This window comes from Nicotiana tabacum, chromosome 10 (assembly GCF_000715075.1).
Source record: "Nicotiana tabacum cultivar K326 chromosome 10, ASM71507v2, whole genome shotgun sequence".
NCBI lineage: Eukaryota > Viridiplantae > Streptophyta > Magnoliopsida > Solanales > Solanaceae > Nicotiana > Nicotiana tabacum.
The window spans coordinates 32,564,056-32,584,601 of NC_134089.1; the positions used below are offsets into that span (position 1 = coordinate 32,564,056).

Here is a 20,546-nt window from a genome sequence, read left to right on the forward strand (position 1 = left end):
CATGAGATTGAAAAAGAAGAAAAAAAGGTCATTTATATACAAGTGCTCTTACTCGAATATCCAGTTGGCAAATCATGTTGCAAGCTTACAACTTGGTTCGACCTTAAAATGATTTGCTTCGCAAGGAATGGATGTACATAATCAATCAATCAATCAACTATACTTCAATCCGAATTAGTTCAAATCATCTATATCAATCGCCCGTATCCATTTATGAGGAAAATGGACGTACACAGTATATATGCAAATTACAATCTCTCATATTTTGGTGCCTCTCAGAGCATTTGCTCTCCACACTTCACTTCCGATGAGAAAGAGAGAATGGGAAAGAAACCAAGATATATGGCAAAGGCTATAAAAAAAGACCCCAAACAACCTTTCCCCCCATCCCTACTAAAAAAGTTAAAAATAAAAAAGAACAAATAAGTTGAAAACAACTTCACAAATTCAGAGAAAATGGTTTAGCTTAATTTCTCCTTTTCCAAAATCAATCTTTGAACCTTGCTAACACATACTGCATCAAATTTAAAATAGAAGAGCCGCAATTTCCTGTATGCCATTAAGACACATGCATCAACTTGGTCTTCATACTTCTCATAGAGTGCAGGAACTGTAAGAACAATCACAATGCCTGCAAAGAAAAGAAACCCAAAGTCAATTTCCAACGTCGAGAACTCTTTGTTTCCAAAAGTAAGAATAACGGGAGTAACTATAACTTACTAGTGTATCCCAATGTGAGGAAATCGGTCAAGCCCCCGATCACAGATACCAGCATCAGTCCCACAGAGACCTTAACAAACATATTTGTGTCTTTACCAAGGGCAATATCCTCAGATGCAGACAGCAGCATGTTGATGTGATTGCGGACGAAACATGCTGCTTCATTTACCATTTCTTCAGAGAGATACAGATGCGGCAGAGGCGGAGCTGGTCTGTTGTAATTTCATAGAGAATGTTCAAGTACAAAGAACCAATGAATATAATTCGAGAAGGTTCATTATCAGATAAGCTGATAATAATATCATGAACTACCGTTCTGGTGGCTCTAAAAGGTCTCAAGATAACATAGTTTGACTATGAAGAAATTCATAAAACCTCATGCTGCGAAACCTCTCTATGCTATGACTTCCAGGTTGAGGATTAATCTCATTGAATCTGCGAGCAGACGACTTCCTAGTGAAATATTTTTCCATTTCCAATCTTTTTCTTGTGTTCTGTTTTCCTTTTCTCCTACTGTTCCATCAAAGATCTGTAATAGGTCCTTGTCCAAGCAACACTACCAACATTTATATACTAGTTTATAAAATATTGAACTATCTCAGTTGATTTAATTCTTTGGCAAGCTGCTCTTGTATAATGCATTAAGGGATTATAAGCTTCTCTGTGCACCATTGACCTTGGGAGGAAGCTAGAGTCCCCACAAAGGTAGCATGCTTTGGAAGGTTTGTAGTTTCTTAACACATGATAATTTTAACTTATAAATTGTAATAGGTGCTACATGTGTGAGAATCACTTGGAGTATAAATCATATGTTCTTGCAATGCACAGTGGCTTTGAGATTTTGGGTATGCTTCTAAAGTCTTCTTGGAGTAAAAAGAGATGATGCCCAAGTCCATGAGACAATTATTATAAAGTTGGAAGGGGGTAAAATCCTAAAACATTGGTATGTAAAATTTTAAGTTCCCCCCCCCCCCCCACCAAAAAAAAAAACCCCAATGTGGGTGATTTACTGGACAGATCAAAACTTATCAAGCAAAGTTGGTCCTAGATAATCAATCAAATAAATAAGAAATGAAAAAGCAAGAAGGCCGAACGGAGCATTAAGTACTAGTGAAACTTTTGTCGAAGCTTTGTTTCATTTAACATTTCTTAATAGCTTGCATCTCAGCGTCTAATAGAACCTTCCCTCCACTCCCCACTCCCCGCAGGGGCGGGAAAAAAGATGAAAGCTTTTCACTATCAGAAAATGTTAAATCATTTTGGTTTGCTACATGTCAATCACTTCCTTCTTTCCCTTATCCGATTTAATGAAGCATCTACAAAACCAGTGGAGGATCACCCACATAAAGCAAACGAATATCCAGTGAATTGTGGGATAAATAACCAATCCAATATGGAAAGAACATAACCCCTCTCATAGCAATCGGTACAGTTTAGAGCTGTGCAAACTCTAAGCAACATGATGTATTTTGAGGACCCACATATTTCGATTTAGTTACTTGTGCCAATGTTGATCATACATTAAACAAAGCTCATCAAAGCTCTATATCATAATTGAGGGATGTGAGATCATAAGACACATTTATTTTGTGGTACTCATTCAACCACATACAGCTAACTGAAAAAATCATAATATAAAAGAATTTGCAAAAAGATTGTTGTTTACCTGTTAAGAATTGCAGCTGATTTAGCCCATAGAAACAAAATGGTGAACAGCAGCAAGAAAACACTTGAAACTAATGATAGGAGTGTATAACCAGATATCTCAAAGACAACCCAAGCAAACAATGTAATTACAAGAATTCCCACTGTCACATCTTTTCGCCTCCATAGAACAACATCAGCAACTGTTTCAAACAAACTACAATTTAATCAAACACAAAACAAAATGACCAAGAAAATCCTTCAATCACAAGAACAAATTTTTTTAATCACAAATAGTTAGTTGACCATTAGCTATAAAAATCTCATCTATCCATATCAAGAACTCATTTGTATTTGTGATAAATATATCAATCAATTTCCAGATAAATCAAATTATGAACTTAAATTCTTCATTAAACAAGCATTGACATGATCAAGAATTTGCCAGCATTTGAATTAGGTGGACTTACCAAAACCTCCTCCAAGGATCTGATGAAGACTTCTTTGTCTGTTAAATAGCCTATCAATTGAACCCATTTTCAACCAATTTATAAAAACCAAGAAAACCCCAACTCCAAGAACCTCAAATGAAAACAACTTGTATAACAGAACAGAGAAAAAAGGTCACAACTTTGGTATCTTTAGTCAAAATTTGTGTATAGTTCATCACAAGAATCAGTCTTTTTACTTTTCAGTTAGAAGCAAATGGATGAATATTGAGATATGGGATTGGTGGCACTCAGATTACAGCCTAAAAGCATGAAAACATACTCATGACTTTTATTTTCTGCACTGTGTTTTCAACCCCAAAGAATAAAGATTTGTTTTTAAAATGGAAAGTGGGGGCTGGCCGGTTGAGGAAGTTGCCTTTGAGACTTGATTTTTGGGAAGTAAAAGGAAAAAAAAAAAAAATGGGTCCAGGAGAGGAAGTGAAACATGAGGTTGATCTAGGAATAGAGACGTTTTTAGTATGAAGTGTTTTACTTCCAAATAAAAAATATGACTGAATTTAAATTACAGTTTGTTTGGATATTGTTACTTATCATTTCTTAATATGTCGCATGTATTATATTCTATTTTATTATATTATATTAGTCTATATAATATTTGATAGAATATACTTTTTCCGTTTCAATTTATGTGAATTCATTTGATTGGGCACGAAGTTTAAGAAAAGAGCGAATACTTTTGAATTTGTGGTGTAAAATGAGATACATATATTTTGTGTGGTTATAAATGAGTATTGCATAAAGGTAAATTATTTTTAAATAGGAAAATTAGTCATTCTTTTTGGTACGGACTACAAAGGAAATAAGTTCACATAAATTGAAACGGATGAGTATTATTTTTCGCTATTTCATAGTGTCACACACTAATAATTTGAAGAGTAGGCGTATAATATTGTTAAAAGAAAAAAAGCAGCGTAGGAGGTAAAGTAATTACTAAAAATGTAAGATGAAGAGTACAATAGAATTATAGTAAGGGTAAGATGAGAAAAAAATAAGATAATGCGATCATACCAAATCGGTCGTTACGTAAAGGGGGTCTTTCCATTATTACATAATCACGAATTTAACAACATGATGCAATAAAATTAAAATAGTAATCAAAATAAATATTATATTTAAAATAATAATCATCCAAATAAACTGTTAGGGAACTACTTAGAGGATACCAAACATCAAATAAGAAATTAAAAAAAGAAAAAGAAATATGAGGTTGATGTTTTTTAATAAAGAAGACAGGGACATTCCCCCTGATTCTCACAGCTAAGCTGTCATGTGGGGCTGCTGATCCTGTTTTCTTCTGTCTTTGTAATAATTGTTCTAGTAAATTTTAGTCTTCCTAGTACTTTTCAACAGTAAGGAAATTTAGAGGTAAATGATTTGGGTATTGAATGGAATATTTTTTCTTTGGGAATTAAAATTTGTTATTACCATTAGAAATATTTACAGCTCACAAACAGAAAGAAAATTGAATGGAATAGTTTGTATTCAAGAAAAAAATAAATTTTAAAATAAAAATAGATTTATTGTTTATATATAAATAGTGTAAAAAAATTACACTATAATATATAGCAAGAACAATTTTACTTTTATGCACTTAAAGAATTTACTTTGTCGTAAAAGTTAAATTCAACTAATATACCTTTTGAATGATAACTATAAAGTAGTACTACCTCTGTTTCAGTTTATGTGAACCTATTTCCTTTTTAATCAATTCCAAAAAGAATGACCCATTTTTAAATTTTGAAACAATTTAGCTTTAAATTACAATTCTACCTTTAATGAAAAGTTTTTATAAATTATTTCAAAAGTCTTCCTTTTTTTTAAAAAATTCCAGTCAAATATATTCATATAAATTGGAATAGATATAATCTTTGGGGGAGGGGAGGAAGAAGAAGAATGCACACGAAAAAGAAGAGAGAAGATCAAATTTTGCTTTTTGTTCACGAAGCTTCTTAGTATTCCCTACTTTGACCAGAAAACACTGAAGTACAAAATTTTTAGAAAAATAAACAGCATTAACAAAGTTAATTTAGCATAAAGAGTATGAAATAAAGAAGAAAAATTGAATGGTGCAAGTTTTACACAGTATTCGTTAAAAAGGGTTTCCAAAGTCTAATTTTTGCAATAAGGTCAATGAATAAAATGATAATTACGAAAGATTAGAGTTCAAATCACAATATAATCGGAAAAAATTAGATAATTTCTATTGATGTACGCAAGTTTTGATGAACAGAACTATCTAATACCTGTGCAGTGAAAGTTAACACATACTTAATAGAATAAAAATATAAAATGAGTGCAAGTGATCCTAACACCATTGGTATCAAAGAAATAATAATAAGGTTTGGAGGTACTTCTCCTCACAAACTTCGATTCTGTGTCTCACATAACAATGACATTATGGGTCTGTTTGGAAAGCAATTAGGTAATTAGAATTGGTGTAATTATTAGGGTAGTAATTACACAATCTAGTAATTACATAATTGTGTAATTACGATGACCTATTTGTTAGGAGGTGTAGTTTCAAAAAATAGAATAACAAAATAAATAAAAAAATAATATATATGCAATATCACAAGAAGTAAAGGTAGAGAAATAAAAGATAAATAATGCAAAGAAAAATATATTTTAAAATTTCAAAAGAAATTAAAAGGTAAAAATAAATTAAAAAGTAAAATAATAGAAATAAAAAGTTATAAAGAAAATAAATTAAAATAAAAACAAAAAGGAAATAAACTAAAAAGCAACCTTGTAATTACATAGTGTAATTACCACCAATTCTCACATCCCCATGAGAATTGGATAGTGTAATTACACCTCCTCCAATTACACTCAATTCCCTGCTGACCAGGTAACTACTTGGCCAAACAAACATGCCAAACTTTATAATTACATCCAATTACACCAAAATCCAATTTCTATGTGGCTTTCCAAACAGGCTCTATAAAAATTCATTTAACTAATTTTACATTACACTACTATTGTTGGAGAGTAAAAACAAGTTTTATTTAACAAATATTTTTCTATATTTTGATTTTTTTTTATTTTTTATAATTTGTTTTTGAGTTTGCGCATTATTTTGCTTCTAACTATGTAGAATTTATTCTCATACGGTTGAAAAGTTGTTGCATGGATTGATTCGTGAATGAACTGCATCTCTAATTCTCCAAGTAAATCTTTCAACGTATCTCAATTTGTTTTATTTTCATTCGTGAATTTTCTTTAGCAAAAAGGGCGGATTTTAGACCTTTGCGTCGACTATCAAGTGCTATATTTCATATTTTGATGGTACAGTAATATTACAAGATATTATATTCTTGTCTCATATTAATATTCATATGTCCAAAGTAATCTGGATACAACCAATAATTCTGCAAATTAATCAATCAGAACAAGGTTTTCCTCTTCATTGTGCTTATTTAATATTTAGACAGTGAATCTTCCTTCTCAATTACACAACTAACATGAAAAAACGAATCACTTCATAAAACAATGAACAAAATTCAAGTATGAGAATTTCATAAATTGTCTCCTACATGAACAATCTAAAAATCAGTTTTTCTTTTACAATTACTATTAGTTATGAAGCTCAGGAAATACATCTACATAACAAGTTTGTATCATCAACATTTCGGTACAAAATTATCAAATGTGCAGAATGGTTCTAGCCACAACTAGGAAACTTCACAAACTTCCCCTTGGCTTTAGCAGCTCTTGGTAAGAAACTTGTACACTGCTCAAACTCTGTTGAATGTTACAAAGATCCTATACAAGTAGGTCATAATGGTTCCGACCACTATAAAGAAGCCTCACAGCTTTCCTGGCCTTTCTGTTTTTTGAACCTTTGCGGAACTCAGCTCCATATTCTGCAATAGGAATGAAACCAGAGCCCCCTCCTCCATGCTGCAGTTTCATTGAAAAGAGCAGAAATTCTTAAGGAAACACTAAACCAATAAATATAGAAGAACAAAGGCAAGAGAAGTTTAGGAGTACTTTTAAGAGCTTAGATATTATTCAATGGCTAAGAAAACAAAGCTACTGACAGCGTTTAACAATTACTCAGTGAAGGTAGATAAGATGAGGGATCCAATTTTTTTTTAGTTCAGTAACATAATCACATTGTTGGAGTTGCAGTATTTGGGTTTATGGTTGATCTACCAACCAGGTAGCACGTCTTCAAGGTCATAACGATCTTTTCACAGTCACTTCTTCTATTAAAATTAAATGGAACTTTTACCTTATGTGTTTCTTTTGAGCATTAAATGTTATTAGTGATTCCCTGAACAAAATATTTGTATTAATACATTATTATCACTTGCTTTCTCTCTGCTTCATGCTGTTTAAGCATTATGGCAAATTGGTTCATTAGTCCTGAGACTATGAAGGGCCTTTACATTCTTTTTTCTTTATCTTTTAACTTTACATATGTAACTCACTATTGCCAACAGCAGCTTCCACATAAGTTGAAGGGGGAACATTTGACTTGATTTGCTGCCTTATTTATTTCTTTTGGAGGAGAATTAGTAGATCAAATCTTTGTATTTTTGTTTCATTTTGTATAAAAGCATCTCCTTGATGCCTTTTAATGAAATACCTTATTTCATAAATAAAAAAAGAGTTAGCAAATTAAATGGGAAAATTAGAATCGAAGAAGGAAAAGTTCATGGAAGGAGAAATAGAGATGAGAGTCTACTTCACAAAGGAAGAAGCTGGTGAAGCTAGGATGCAGTTAGCTTGCTTTAGAAAGAACTAATGCACTTAGAATTCGATTTGCTTTATGTATACACTGGGCTATTTTGAATGAGATCTCGCAAAGCCTACTTTAATTGTTGGAAAGGAAAACAGATATAATTAGACAGCAAGACCCAAATTACTTCGTCTATGCTGTCGATGCTTTGTTGATAGGATGGATAAGCTTGACTTCCAAGTGAGAAGTCCGAGTTGTGACTTTACCCATCAAAAACAAAAAGTCCGGCTTATGACTACTTTAGAAGTTAATCTTTTGAAGCAAAGGGATAGTACCTCCTGTTCTGGTATGTATACTGTAATTGGCTGGCAACACAACTTTGATAATACCTGATGTAAAAAGAAAGATATCTATCAGCAATAGGGGGGAAATGTAGCTAAATGGAACACTAAAGTAGCATGCAAGTATCCCATTTGTGATGTGTGAACGGAGTAATATTGATGCACTTCATATAGAATCAGTATCAGAACCATCTCTTTCGTTCACCCTCACAAAACAAGACAGGAATCAATGTGGACTTGCCAAGCAGTATAACATTGAAGACATGAAAAGAAGGAATGAGTCAAAAGAAATAAGGGGACGTTTGGTTCAATTGTGGGATTAGCTATCCCACCTTCTATATGGGATTAGCTAATACCACCATTTCAAATTAAAATGTATCGAGGGATTAACTAATACCTTTAACCAAACATGCGATAAATACAATACCAAATTCTATCACGGGATTAGTATCCTTATCCCGGTAAGCGAACGACCCCTAATAGTCCTACAAGAATGATTGAGAGTTTCATAAGAACTTCCCAGTTCCCATACAGCAACTAATCTTGTATTACTGACAGATAAACTAGGTAGAGGATAAATACAACATAATATTCAAGGTTAGAAGAACAGGGCTAAAATTTTGCTTACCAATAGCTCTGACTCGCCTCCCCAGAAATCAGATCGTCCAATGCGTTGGCAATATCTAACAAAACAAGTCAAAGTAGTGAGAAAGGCCGCTTATCTGAATCACTAGTAGTATTATCATAAAGTACCTAAAATTGATGAATGAAGTTTCATGTTACCGTCTCAAAGACTCCTCAACTGTAATGGCAATCAAGGCCTCTTCATATTTAAGACGTTCTTTCTCATCATCACAAAGAGCCTCTTTTACAGCCATTCTTAATTCATCTGTTACACAAGAAAAAAAGCAGATTTTTCATCAACTTCAGGGAAATAATCCACACAAAATGAGAAGAGAACTGATAACTTGCCTTAGTGTATCAGGGGTAAATTTTTTGGAGATTATTAATATGTGGAAGGCATAGTTTCCTAGCGACAGAAAAATCACAAATGAAAGGAAACTTCATAACTTTGACAAGTTAGAGAGCTACTATGAAGTTCTAACCTTGTTGGTATTATTCTTTTTAATTTGTTGTTAACCTTGTCAGTAGTATTAAAGAGAAGCACAAAAATGATTGATGAAAATCTGCTGTGGATAATATTACCTGCATCCTCTCTTTCATCTCGAGGGTTAAGTTTCACACCTTTGTTGAAAGCCATCCCTTTTACCTGATTTAGAAATAACAGCAATTCGTAAGAGAAATAAAGTATTGTTTCCAAGTTCTAAGGCACTAAAACATTTTTGGTACAAATAGCATGAAGTACAAAATGGGAATAATCCACATTTATCAGATATTTACTTGATAGCACTCTTATTTTCAGATTTTTACCATATGTGAAGAGAATTCAGAGTCATCAACTTTTCATAACCTGAACGATAAAAAGATAAATGAATTCTAAGAGTTCCTTCATGATTGATGGGATTGTTAACTTTCAGCTCATCCTGATAGGAGGATACTGGATTCAGATAGTTTTGGCTTCTTATGTAACTCTTCTAAGTTAAGCTGACAACACTAGACCCTCCCTTTCGGAAACAAAGAACCCATGATAGGTTAAGGTAGCATATTCTTATTCTTACAAGGATAAATGTGAATGACATGTTACAGCCTACACAAGATTATACCTCCTGAATACTGCAATGTGCATAGTGGGAGCCATAAATATATGTAACTTATAAATTTACAAAAAAATAAGGAAAGAAAGAGTGAGATCCAAAAATACATGTCTCTATATTATTATTTGTCAGCGGCATTGTGGTGGAAGTTGTTTAGGGTCATTGATACCTCCTATTCCTGTGTGCGAGCACCTCTGAAGAAACCAAATCCGGTTTTCAGGGGGTTTTGCTAGCAGAGTGAAGGCAAAAATTTGTGGCTTTCTACCTGATTAGCAATGATTTTTATATTTGGCTATACAGAAATGCAACATTATGAATGTCGTGTCAAACGCCTGGCAAAAGGCAGTTTATTTTGCTTCATTATGGACTACAGAATATAATTCTTTAAGGTGTGGCACATGTGGGCCTACTGCAGAGTTGGGAGGCATTGTCAGTAAAATGACTTGGCAGTTTCCTTCAGTTAGTTTAACTTCTATTCTCGTTAGAGGAGCTTGTTTTCTCAAGTTTGTGGTTCCTTCCCTTTCAATGAATAAGCAAAATGTTCTAAAACCATGACCATTAGGGTAAAAAGACATCTAAAAATTATAGCAATAAAGCTATGCAGTCAACAGCTTTACATGAAATTGATTTTTGGATCAGGGAAGGAATATGCTTCATACCAAAGCACGAAACATACAGCGGCCATCACCTGTTACTCTCTGTACTGAATAACGTTCTACTTTCTTTAAAGCTGGCGAACCTCCACCTCTACAATAAGAAATTGAAGGGAAAAAAGGCACACAAAATACACAATTGTGAGATCAAATTAGGCACTTCATTTGAACTAAATTATAATCTATTTAGATTGATTTAGGTAATTCTCAAGCCCTTCACTGTATTAGGGAACATATTAGTTGTTAAAGGCTATGTTACATAGTATTTGCTTTGATGTAGCTGTCTCCAACAGGTGTACCATGGGTACAGGTTCTTCATGGAGATTCTTCAAATTACACTAAAGATTTAACAAAAACTGCACGTACTCATATACGATAATTACAGACATTCGTATATTATCCACATACATATACAAGTCCATGTAACATAGGTCTAGGATACTTAACACGCATATATGATACATATCCATGTAACATAGGTTTAAGGCATGCTTGTCACTAGGAATAGGCCTCAACCATTAATATATAGTATGAAAAGATTGAGTTTAAGTTATATACACGTCAATGTAAGGAATTTTTTACACTATCAGGTCTCCTAAAGGATATGTCTCCTTATGAAGGTTTCTCGGATTCTCCGAAAATGACAGTGGTGCTTGTCGGATCCTCCAAAAGTGGAGCAATTGTGGAGGATCGACATGGGTGCGGCGGCATTTTGGAGAATCCGCGGAACATAGCCTTATAACGTGAGACTTGTAATTTTGTAAACAAGACCGGTTACCTGCTATAATAAGTAAAGGTGACATAATGGTGTAAAAATTCATTAGTGATAGTGTATACAACTTGAACTCGAAATAATCATTCTACGCAATAACAAAATGTACCAACACAACTCAAGCTAGCAAAACCCCACTAATTGGAAAACAAAAAGGAGGAGAAACTTACAGTGAGGGTCCTATTCTAGCAAATGATTGATGAACAGTGGCAGCAGAGAAAACACCAAAGGGGTTTAGGCCTCTTTGCTGAGGCCTATAACTGGAAGCAGAAACTGAAGCAACTGGAGAATTAACCAGCTCAAACTGCGCCAATCCATGTCTCAGCTCCTCCAGCACAACTTCTGTACCCAAAATTTTCAAAATAAAATCAAATATCAATCAGTTGATTACACCTCAATTTCAAACTAGTAGGGTAGACATACTAATGCACTATATTTAGGCGCATTTCATTCTAGTACTGAATAATTTTAAGTGTAAGAGAGCTAAGTACCATTAGAGGGCACGGCGGCCATGAAATTCAAAGCTCGTTAATGATTAGTCCAAAACTGCCGTATCACCGGACGGCTAGTGCTTTTTATCCTTTTTTTTTAAAATCTTTTTAGGTAAAATTGTTTTTGAGCAATAACGATAAGTATGATATAGCTGGAAAAACCTTGAAATGATCTTCCTTTTTTTTTTTTTTTAACTTGGAGTACTAGCCCTTTGGCCAAGCCGCAAAAATCAGCTTATTTTGAGAATTGCTTTTTTTCAAAAGTATTTTTCTCAAAAGTACTTTTGGTGAGAAGCAGTTTGTGTTTGACTAATTAGTTTGAAAAACACTTCTGAGCAGCAATTAGTGTTTGGCCAAGCTTTAAAAAACTGCTTCTAAGTGTATTTTTCTCAAAAGTGCTTCTCAAAAAAGTGATTTTGGAAAGAATCTACTTTTTTCTGCTTCTCCTCAAAAGCACTTTTTTTCCTTCCAAGCTTTGTCAAACACCTCAATTTTTTGTCAAAAGTACTTTTGGCAAAAAAATAAAATAAAAATTTAGCCAAAAATAAGCTTGGCCAAACAGGCTATCTGAAATGCTCACTCTAGTCGATGGCCCTATTTTTTATTTACTTTTTTCTGTTGTTTATAAAAATGACCTCTCCTTAAATTTACATACATTTTAATTTAAATTTATTATCTTTAACAAGAAAATTTTATAGGCACCAAAATATTATGATATGTTTAGACTATATATATCAAAAGTTTTATAACCCTACAAACACACAAATATTATGACATATTTAAAATTACATATTTCAAAAATCTTCGTTTCTTTCTTAAAATTAAAATTGAGGAAGTAATTTATATAATAGAGTATAGATATAGAGTACTAATAGTCTTGCAAATTTCAAAAAATGGAGCACTTTTAGTTAATTATCACATGTTTATATGTATAACATTAATCAGTCATTTATGATATGATCCTGAATCGTTCAGGTAGCACAGAGCATGTAGCAGAGAATCCCCAATGCCTAATGGACCGTTGACTCGTTTCGAGACCAAGAATATTCAAAGATTGCATATTAAGAAGTTGTGTGATCTTCAAAAAGTAGTTAGAAGGTGTTTGAAAAGCCTATCTCAGTGATTCATGTAAAAAAAAATACTAGTACTATGTATGGGGGCTTGTAGATCGCTTAGAAGATTTTAGAGTCAAAAATGACATGTGCAAGAGTCTAGACTTAAATGAAAAATTACTGCGAAAATGTGCTACCACAAAAGAAAAGTTACAACTATATGCTACATAGATTTGCACTCAAGCAGTAAATTACAGCGCAAATGTGCTACAACGCAAAAATGTTGTGCCACAGTTTCGCTCCCAATCGAGCTTAATATCATTTATTTTTTTTTGTAACTTTTTGGGACTTCCCTCCTTATTTTCTAGTCCTATTTAAATCTCATGATTGCCTATTTTAAGAATTGAGATTCTTGAAGGTGATCTTTTTTCTCTTTTTTACATTTGTGGTACTTCTATTTCACCATTCTCGGCAGGCAATCGAGTTAATATAATGATTGTTGCCTGGGAGGTTTATCTAGGCTTCTAGACTCTTTCTCTGTTTTGTTTATTCAAACTCTTTTTAATTACCTTAGTCGAGATCTATCTTAACTTAATTTCAATTATTATTATTTAGTATTTTATTGTATTTTATGTATCTCAAATAGTATCAACTTGCTTCTCATGTGACTCATACCGAAATTGCAAAAAAGAATCTTTTAATGATCTCTTATTTTTGAAGGTGTGTATATATAACTGTTTACCCTAAAATTTGGATAATAATTAAACTTATAATATGATTTTAAGGATATGTGATTTCACCTAATACCAATCGATAAACGTAAATATAACTAATGAAAATTGATAATAGTATAAAGTAAACCAACGTTTGGGCGGAGCCCTCGAGCTTGGAAACCCTCGAGCTAGTTATGCAAGAACAGTTAAAACGCAACAAACTGATAAACAAAAAATATAAAAGAGAGATATTGTATTGCTTTTATGTATGAATATAAGGTGCGTACAAGATGATTAGGACCCCCTTTATATAGTAGAGGAATCCTATTTAAGATACAATTCTAACTATGAAAGTAAATCCCATGATTAACTAGATAACTGCCCTTGATTTGATCTGTTGCGAGATTTACGCCATGATCTCCAGCCAGTCACGGATATCTCGTCCTTCAGTTACTACACTTTGTTCGAAGTCTATCACATTTGGTCTTGGTCGCCGTTGGCCTCGATCTTGGCAGGCACCTCGATCCTCGGACTCGATGCCTCGTCTTCGTGCTCTAGTTTGATTCATTGCGAGGCTACCCCTCGATGTAGTTCCCTTGTCTCGATCAAATAGCATAATCGGGTAGGTCCGGTTTTAACCGTATACAGATAGTCCCCTCGTTTCTTGGAATGTAATGAGAAGAAACGTATTGAGCCTTCGATTTTGTACCTCGATCCACCATGACGCCATCCTTGTGACGTAAGCAACGTAAGCGACCGAAATGTCCCGTCGGTACAGTTTCCAAAATCATTAATGAGTGTCAGTTGGCGGTCGGCCACTAGTGCCTTTGAACCGTCGCCGTGAATCCTTAAATAAGTCTTCTTTTCACTTCCTCAAACTTTACTTTGGATTTTTCTAGTGCTAATCTTCAATCTTTATGTTCTTTAAGTTTGTCTGCAAATCTTCAAAGCTTTCCATATCTTCTAAGCCTTCCCGTTCTGCTACGTTACCAAACCTTCCTCAAAACACCAAACCTTATCCTCTTCTCTTTTCTTTACACAAAAATAGCGAAGACATCAAAAACTGTTTCTCAAAAAGAAAAAGCCTCTTCGTCGCGGCCGGCCGACGATAAAATGCCGGTGGACCACGCTATGAAGAGTGTGTTCCCGAGGGAGGTGATCTCACTTCCGACTTCAAAGTCAAGAAAACATCCTCCGTCCCTGGCCGGTGTGAACCAATGTCGAGATACATATGCTCTATAACCGAACGTAACCTTGAGCAGGTCAAGAAAGACTGCAATTGGGACAAGAAAGAGGTGGTGGTCCTGACTCCTGAGAAAGATATCACTACCCACGTGAATGGGTTCCTACGTGTTTACACTTACCCTTTCACGCTGGGCCCTGTCGACCCCGTCATCCTCGACTTTTGCCGCTAGTACCAAATAACCTTAGGTCAGATTCACCTTCCTTATGGCGGATTGTCCTTCTGTTTTGGTTTTTTGCTAACAAAAAGGAAAGGACGCCTTTCACCCTTGATCATCTCATGAGACTGTACAAGCCTCTTCTTTTCCGAGGTGGACTAATAAAGCTCCAGCGTCGGGCCACCAAGGTGTTGTTCTCGAGTATAGACGAGGACAAGGACAAAGGGTGGATGGGTCAATTTGTCCGAGTGAAGACTTCCGACCTCATTCCGCCCAAAAAGATGCCATTTCCCGAGAAGTGGAACATGAAGCCTAAGTTCGATCCTTCCTCTAGCTTTTCATTTACTGTTTTGTTTTCTTTACTTCCTTTTTACTGACATCATTTTCTGTGATGTAGCGATTGCTTTGACATATCAATTAGGTTATGGCGACGAACACTTTGATTCTGCAGGTTCAGCAGAAGGCCGAGAAGATCGAGCAACTTCATGCGGAGGCCAAGATGAAGGAGGCAGAGACTTTGGGGTGGAAGCAAAACATGGACCGCCTTGTCTCGTAAAAAATACTACTCGAGCCTAACTGTCTTCGGCCGAACATCAACTCCAAAGCATGAAAAAGGAAAGTCTGGCTCGAGCTAAGAAAATTGAGGAGCTCGAGGCTCGGTTGGCCGTTGAGCTTGCAAAGGCCACATCTGAGGCAGAAAGAGTAAAGGCTGAAGTTGAGGCGATCATGGCCGTTTATCGAGCTGATGCTGAAGCTGCTCAAGTTCGAGCAAAGGAGGTGGCTGACACCGCCCAGACTCGATCATACTGGGCTGTCGAGCATGCCAAATACCAGTTTCGGAGAGAGACTCGTGAGGAGATTCATGCTCGTGGATTCGACCTTACTGTCAACATCAAGAATGCGAAAGTACTCGAGGCCGAAGCTAAATCGTTGCTCTCCTATGATGATGATGATTCGGGAGCTCGAGTGGGTCCGAGAGTGAAGGGGATGAAGATGGGGCTCCGGAGGAAGATTAGGCCTTTAGGATTATTTTCCTTTTTTGGATTTTTTGTGTAAGACCCAAAGTGGTCTTTGTAAATATTTTTGCATTTATGAAACATTTTCTTTCTTATCTCGACTTTTGCCTTGTAAAAATTTTGATACACTTTGTGCTTTGCGATCATTTCGACTCACTTAGTGCCTTACAAAAATTTGTTTGTGGATCCGAAACTTAGGCAACTTGACCGAATTCAGACCAATATTAGTCTTTATAATCGGGTGAGTGCTTGGCTCGAACTTGAAGTAGAAAAACCTTTAGGTTTTAGTTGAGTGAGCGTAGATTTTTGAGCTTAAAAATATAATGTCCCTTAGGCTCTTGAGTTGGGACGATATGGCCTCAAGAGAGTGCCTTTTTCCCCTTTCGTCTTAAAAAGTTTATAAAAAATTGTTATGCCTTAGCACGAGGCAAATTTTTACCCATTAGGATTTTCGAGGGCTAGTGCTATCGGAATCCTTTACTTTATTATGCCTTAGCATAATCTTGTTCTATAGTTTGAGCAATTTGGTACCTCTTAAGGTTTTTGAGGGTTGATGTTATCGAAACCCTTTGTAATTTTGCCAAGGGTAGCCCTTTTAACCGTTTTTGTGAAAATATTAGAAGGCCTATTTTTGTTACAGAATTTGGACGTCTCCGAACCGTGTTAGTTCGGCTTTAGGCTTTAACTTTGAGATTTGCCCTTTGGGTTTGTTTCTCAATTATACTTTGAACTTTGTTTGAAGCGTTAGTCCCCGAGTTGGGTGGCCTTGGCCTAAAAAAATCGAGGATTGCCTTTTTTAGGTCTTATGATATAATTCGAGCATGTCGATTTCCGAATGGCATTCCCCGAGTGCGGGGTTGATTGCTCGGGCTTTAGTTGCGATCGGCGCTTGAGCCAGTTTCATAAGTATGTAATTATAAAGTAGAAATTTCACTAAGGCATGGAACATCTGATAAGGAAAAAGTACTTTTTTCAATAGATCATTCATGCGTACATATTTTGTCATTAGGGCTCGGTCAATCTACATGGGCACGGTTCATTCGACCGTTTGGCCCTTTACAAAATTTTTCTATCGAGACCTCGTTGACACGAAGCATCTTCCTTGAAAACATAACATCCGAGGGTGATGCCCCCAGTATTCGAGGTTGATTGTAAAGGAGCCTCGGATATTATTGAATTGCTCTAAGTTAGCACGAACAATAGTTGCCTCATTAAAAACCTTACCGGAAAAATCCATTTGGGATAAAAACAGGTCGAAGGGAAAAAAAGTGCAACGCATGCTTTCAGACCTAAGAACTTCGTTTTTGGAGAGAACTTCGACGTCTTCGACCAAACACCTTCAATAAGTTAGTATAAAATACGAATGAAAAAGGAGAAAACTGTCACGACCCAAAAATCGAGGATCTGCGACCGACGCTCAACCGAGTAAACCCGACCGAGCAAGCCTATTAGGTTTCATACTACTCAAATTCGTCTTTGAATAAAGAGGAAATGTACTCCATTAATCAAATTCTGAAAATATATCATTAACAACTTCCATTTCATTTCCATTAGCAACTTCATTCATAATTTTCAAAATATTTCAAGTTTTATACATCTTTGCCAAATATCAATATTTCTAATTCAATTTCCCATTATCAAACACCACCCACAACCTGTCTACGAAGCCTCTAAATACAACTGAAGAGTAATATGGAAATGCCGACAACAAGGCTCTGGCTATACCTCAAAATACAAGTACATGATAAACAATCGATACAGGACCCCGAAATGAAGTGGGGCTCACCAAGTCGGCTGAAAAGGGGATGCACCACTAGCTGCGACCAACACTGTCTGCTATGGAACCACCTACATCCATTTAAAGATGTAACTCCCCTGGCAAAAGGGATGTTAAAACTGTCGAATAGTACTAGTATGAATAGCTAAAAGTCTTCTTTCAAAATAGAATGCCAATATAAGAAAAGACAACCATGTAAACAACAAGTAACAATCAATGATATCCAAAGGCCAAGTTAAACATAACAATTTTTTAATGTACGAAAGTTCATATGGTGAAAATGAAACTCGAGATATGTGGACAATACTATTATTGGATGGAATATATTTAATAACAATTCACCACAATTCACAATACTACTGTTCACAATACCATTGTTCACAATATGCACATCGTAACCAACTCCAATTTCAATCACAATTTTCTGTGCCAATATATATACACATACATATACATATTCCACCGTAAATCTTAGCACGGAGTCCGATCATGACTTGACCGGCTAGGTATCTCCCTTGGAGACATTTTTCCACAATATCAATTCCCATTTCAATTTCGGTTTCAATTTTTTTTCTGCACAATTCCACCATGTGTGCGGCATGGCATCCGATCTCAGACTGATCGGCTAAGCCGTCTTATTTGAGACGTGTACCTCAATCACAATTTTATTGTCACTTTCCGGTTTCAATATTAGCACAGTACCACCATGTGTTGCGGCATGGCATCTGATCTCGGCCCGATTGGCTAAGCCGTCTTACTCAAGATGTGTCCATTTTTCCATCAATCATTTCATTCCATATTTCCCACACATTTCAATTCCTTTGGCACTAGTGGCCACAATAGTTATGTCACACTTGGCACTTCGCCGCATTTCATAATTCTAGTTCTTTCCACATATTTCACATCAATATCAATTTCAACAACAAGCCATTCAATTCAAGATGTCAAGTACACACAGGAAAAATTATGAATCATGGGCATATAGAGTATTTCAGAAATCATACACCTCAAGTTCATTAACAATTGAACTTTAAACATAAAGGATTCCTCCCAAAGGAGGGGACATACCAAACCACAATAGAAACACACATCAAAGTCATAAACAAGCAATTACACCGATTATTCTTGAATTACCCTTTTCCAATCACGACAATATACAATTTCAACATCGGAGTATATAACAACTCGGATCACATTGGATGTACTTATAAGGTAAAACATTATCTCGAACAGCCATTTATGGGCATAATTGAGTACAAAGCCTTTAGGCAACCTTATTTTGAAGTCATTTACGGAAAGTAAAGTCAAGGCTCATTTCATAATCTATTCACATTTTCTCATGTCATAGGCATCACCAAGCACAATTATAACTCAAGTTCTTGGCACGTTGGCCATACTCTATTTCCCAAATTCATTTAATTCATTTCAAACATCTTTATAGATTAACCACAACTAGACACAATCAATCAAATACATTTGGTACACATAAGAGCAATTAGGAGTATCACCGTATCGAGTTTTCTCACACAATTTGGCATACTAGCCTTTATTTGAAACACGACTCAAAGCTGTAATGTTTTTAATACGCAACTAATACTTAGAATATATATATATCTTTATTCATAAGGATCATTTCGGAATAGTCATGTTTATGGGTAATAACCCGGAATATAAGATTTATGAACTTTGAGCCAACCATGCTTGAACTTATGAAAACATTTATGGAATTCGATTCTAAGAGAGAAAGTTTAGCCAACATACCTTGTTTAAGCTTCCCTTAAGTTAATACAACGTTCCGAAAATTCTAGCAATCCCAATCTACTTTGAGACATAACAAAATCGAACACAAATTAGGGAGATATTCATAGTTTCAGCTCATTTGAGCATTTTATCAAACACTAGTTATGTATCTTAATTTCAAAACTCTTCTACAAGATTTCCTTTATTCCCCAACCCAATCTTTACTTATTTGTATTCAGAGATCTTTCCACAAACCTAATTTGTACATGCATGTATACATAATACTATTATACCCAAGAATCATACCTCAATAACCCATCTTATACCCAAAACTCGAAATTAAATTCTAGTGTATAGAACCGTACCTCTTAGATGAAGATCTTGTGATTGGTTTCATTGATTCTTGAAGATTGATGAAAGATTGAATGGTTATAATGTTAGGCTTCCTCCTTTTCTCTCTAAATGCTCTCACATTTCTCTAGATTTAGTATAAAATAGCCCCAAATGAATCCCCAAAGTTTATTTATCAAAGTAGGTTCGGATATGAAAATTTCCAAAAATGACCCCCAAAGTCAATTATGTGGTACAATTATGCTATAACATAATTGATATGTGGTCAGCATACTTGCAACATAATCAATTATGCGATAGCATAATATTTTGCCCAACTCTGTTTCAATATGCGACGCATATGCGGTCCGCGGAGTCATTTTGTGATTGCGAAATTGATAGCAAATCCAGCCTTTGGTAATTTGATCATAACTTTGTGTAGGAATGTCCAAATGACAAACGGTTTGAAGCGTTAGAAACTATACTCAAAGACCTTTCATTTGATAGAGTTTTCATCACATAATACCATATATATATATATATATATATATATATATATATATATATATATATATATATACTCGTTCAAAGTGTGGACTTGTGCGAACTCATTTAGAATTTTAGCCTATTATGTAATTTTCCAATTTGACTTAGACTTTAGGCCTTTCCTTGCATCCCAAATTACTTATTATATGACTTATATACTTATTTACAAAATCCAATTGATGTCCATCATGTTAATATCACGTAAAATATTATAATTAGCCTACCTAGCACCACGAAATCCTAAATTACTTAGCGAAATTTTTCGGGGCCTTACAAAAACCATACCTTAGCAATAATATCATTTGAGGAGTGATATGTTCCAATTATTTGGTAATTGTTCGCCGTTCATCGTACCAAGTTTGTAAGATCCTTTTCCAATGATGTCAAGGACCTGAAACGGTCCCTCCCAATTTGGACCGAGCTTTCCCTTATTTGGGTCT

The 20,546-nt window shown here is 35.0% G+C and overlaps 2 protein-coding genes across 2 annotated transcripts; both read right to left on the reverse strand.

Annotated features, from left to right (window-relative positions):
* Positions 1-174: 174 nt before the first annotated feature.
* LOC107805153 (reticulon-like protein B12) lies at positions 175-3,280 on the reverse strand. The gene is made up of 4 exons (XM_016629146.2): positions 2,835-3,280; positions 2,387-2,567; positions 721-932; positions 175-631 (listed from the first exon to the last, which is right to left on the reverse strand). Exons 1-4 carry the CDS (start codon positions 2,899-2,901, stop codon positions 462-464), a joined length of 630 nt encoding a protein of 209 aa, XP_016484632.1. The 5' UTR covers positions 2,902-3,280; the 3' UTR covers positions 175-461.
* Positions 3,281-6,380: 3,100 nt separating this feature from the next.
* LOC107805154 (OVARIAN TUMOR DOMAIN-containing deubiquitinating enzyme 3) lies at positions 6,381-11,668 on the reverse strand. Its single transcript, XM_016629147.2, has 8 exons — positions 11,533-11,668; positions 11,212-11,383; positions 10,276-10,363; positions 9,108-9,171; positions 8,685-8,790; positions 8,530-8,584; positions 7,896-7,949; positions 6,381-6,776 (listed from the first exon to the last, which is right to left on the reverse strand). Exons 1-8 carry the CDS (start codon positions 11,552-11,554, stop codon positions 6,639-6,641), a joined length of 699 nt encoding a protein of 232 aa, XP_016484633.1. The 5' UTR covers positions 11,555-11,668; the 3' UTR covers positions 6,381-6,638.
* Between the last annotated feature and the right edge of the window lie 8,878 nt (positions 11,669-20,546).

Excerpts from the sequence above, each read along its gene's own strand:
- LOC107805153 (XM_016629146.2), bottom strand. The coding sequence starts at position 2,901 with ATGGGTTCAATTGATAGGCTATTTAACAGACAAAGAAGTCTTCATCAG. Across the intron at positions 2,568-2,834 it reads GATCCTTGGAGGAGGTTTTG|TTGCTGATGTTGTTCTATGG; the intron begins GTAAGTCCACCT and ends TGTTTGAAACAG. Across the intron at positions 933-2,386 it reads TCAGCTGCAATTCTTAACAG|ACCAGCTCCGCCTCTGCCGC; the intron begins GTAAACAACAAT and ends AAATTACAACAG.
- LOC107805154 (XM_016629147.2), bottom strand. The coding sequence starts at position 11,554 with ATGGCCGCCGTGCCCTCTAATG. Across the intron at positions 10,364-11,211 it reads GCTAGAATAGGACCCTCACT|AGGTGGAGGTTCGCCAGCTT; the intron begins GTAAGTTTCTCC and ends TTCTTATTGTAG. Across the intron at positions 6,777-7,895 it reads TATACATACCAGAACAGGAG|CATGGAGGAGGGGGCTCTGG; the intron begins GTACTATCCCTT and ends ATGAAACTGCAG.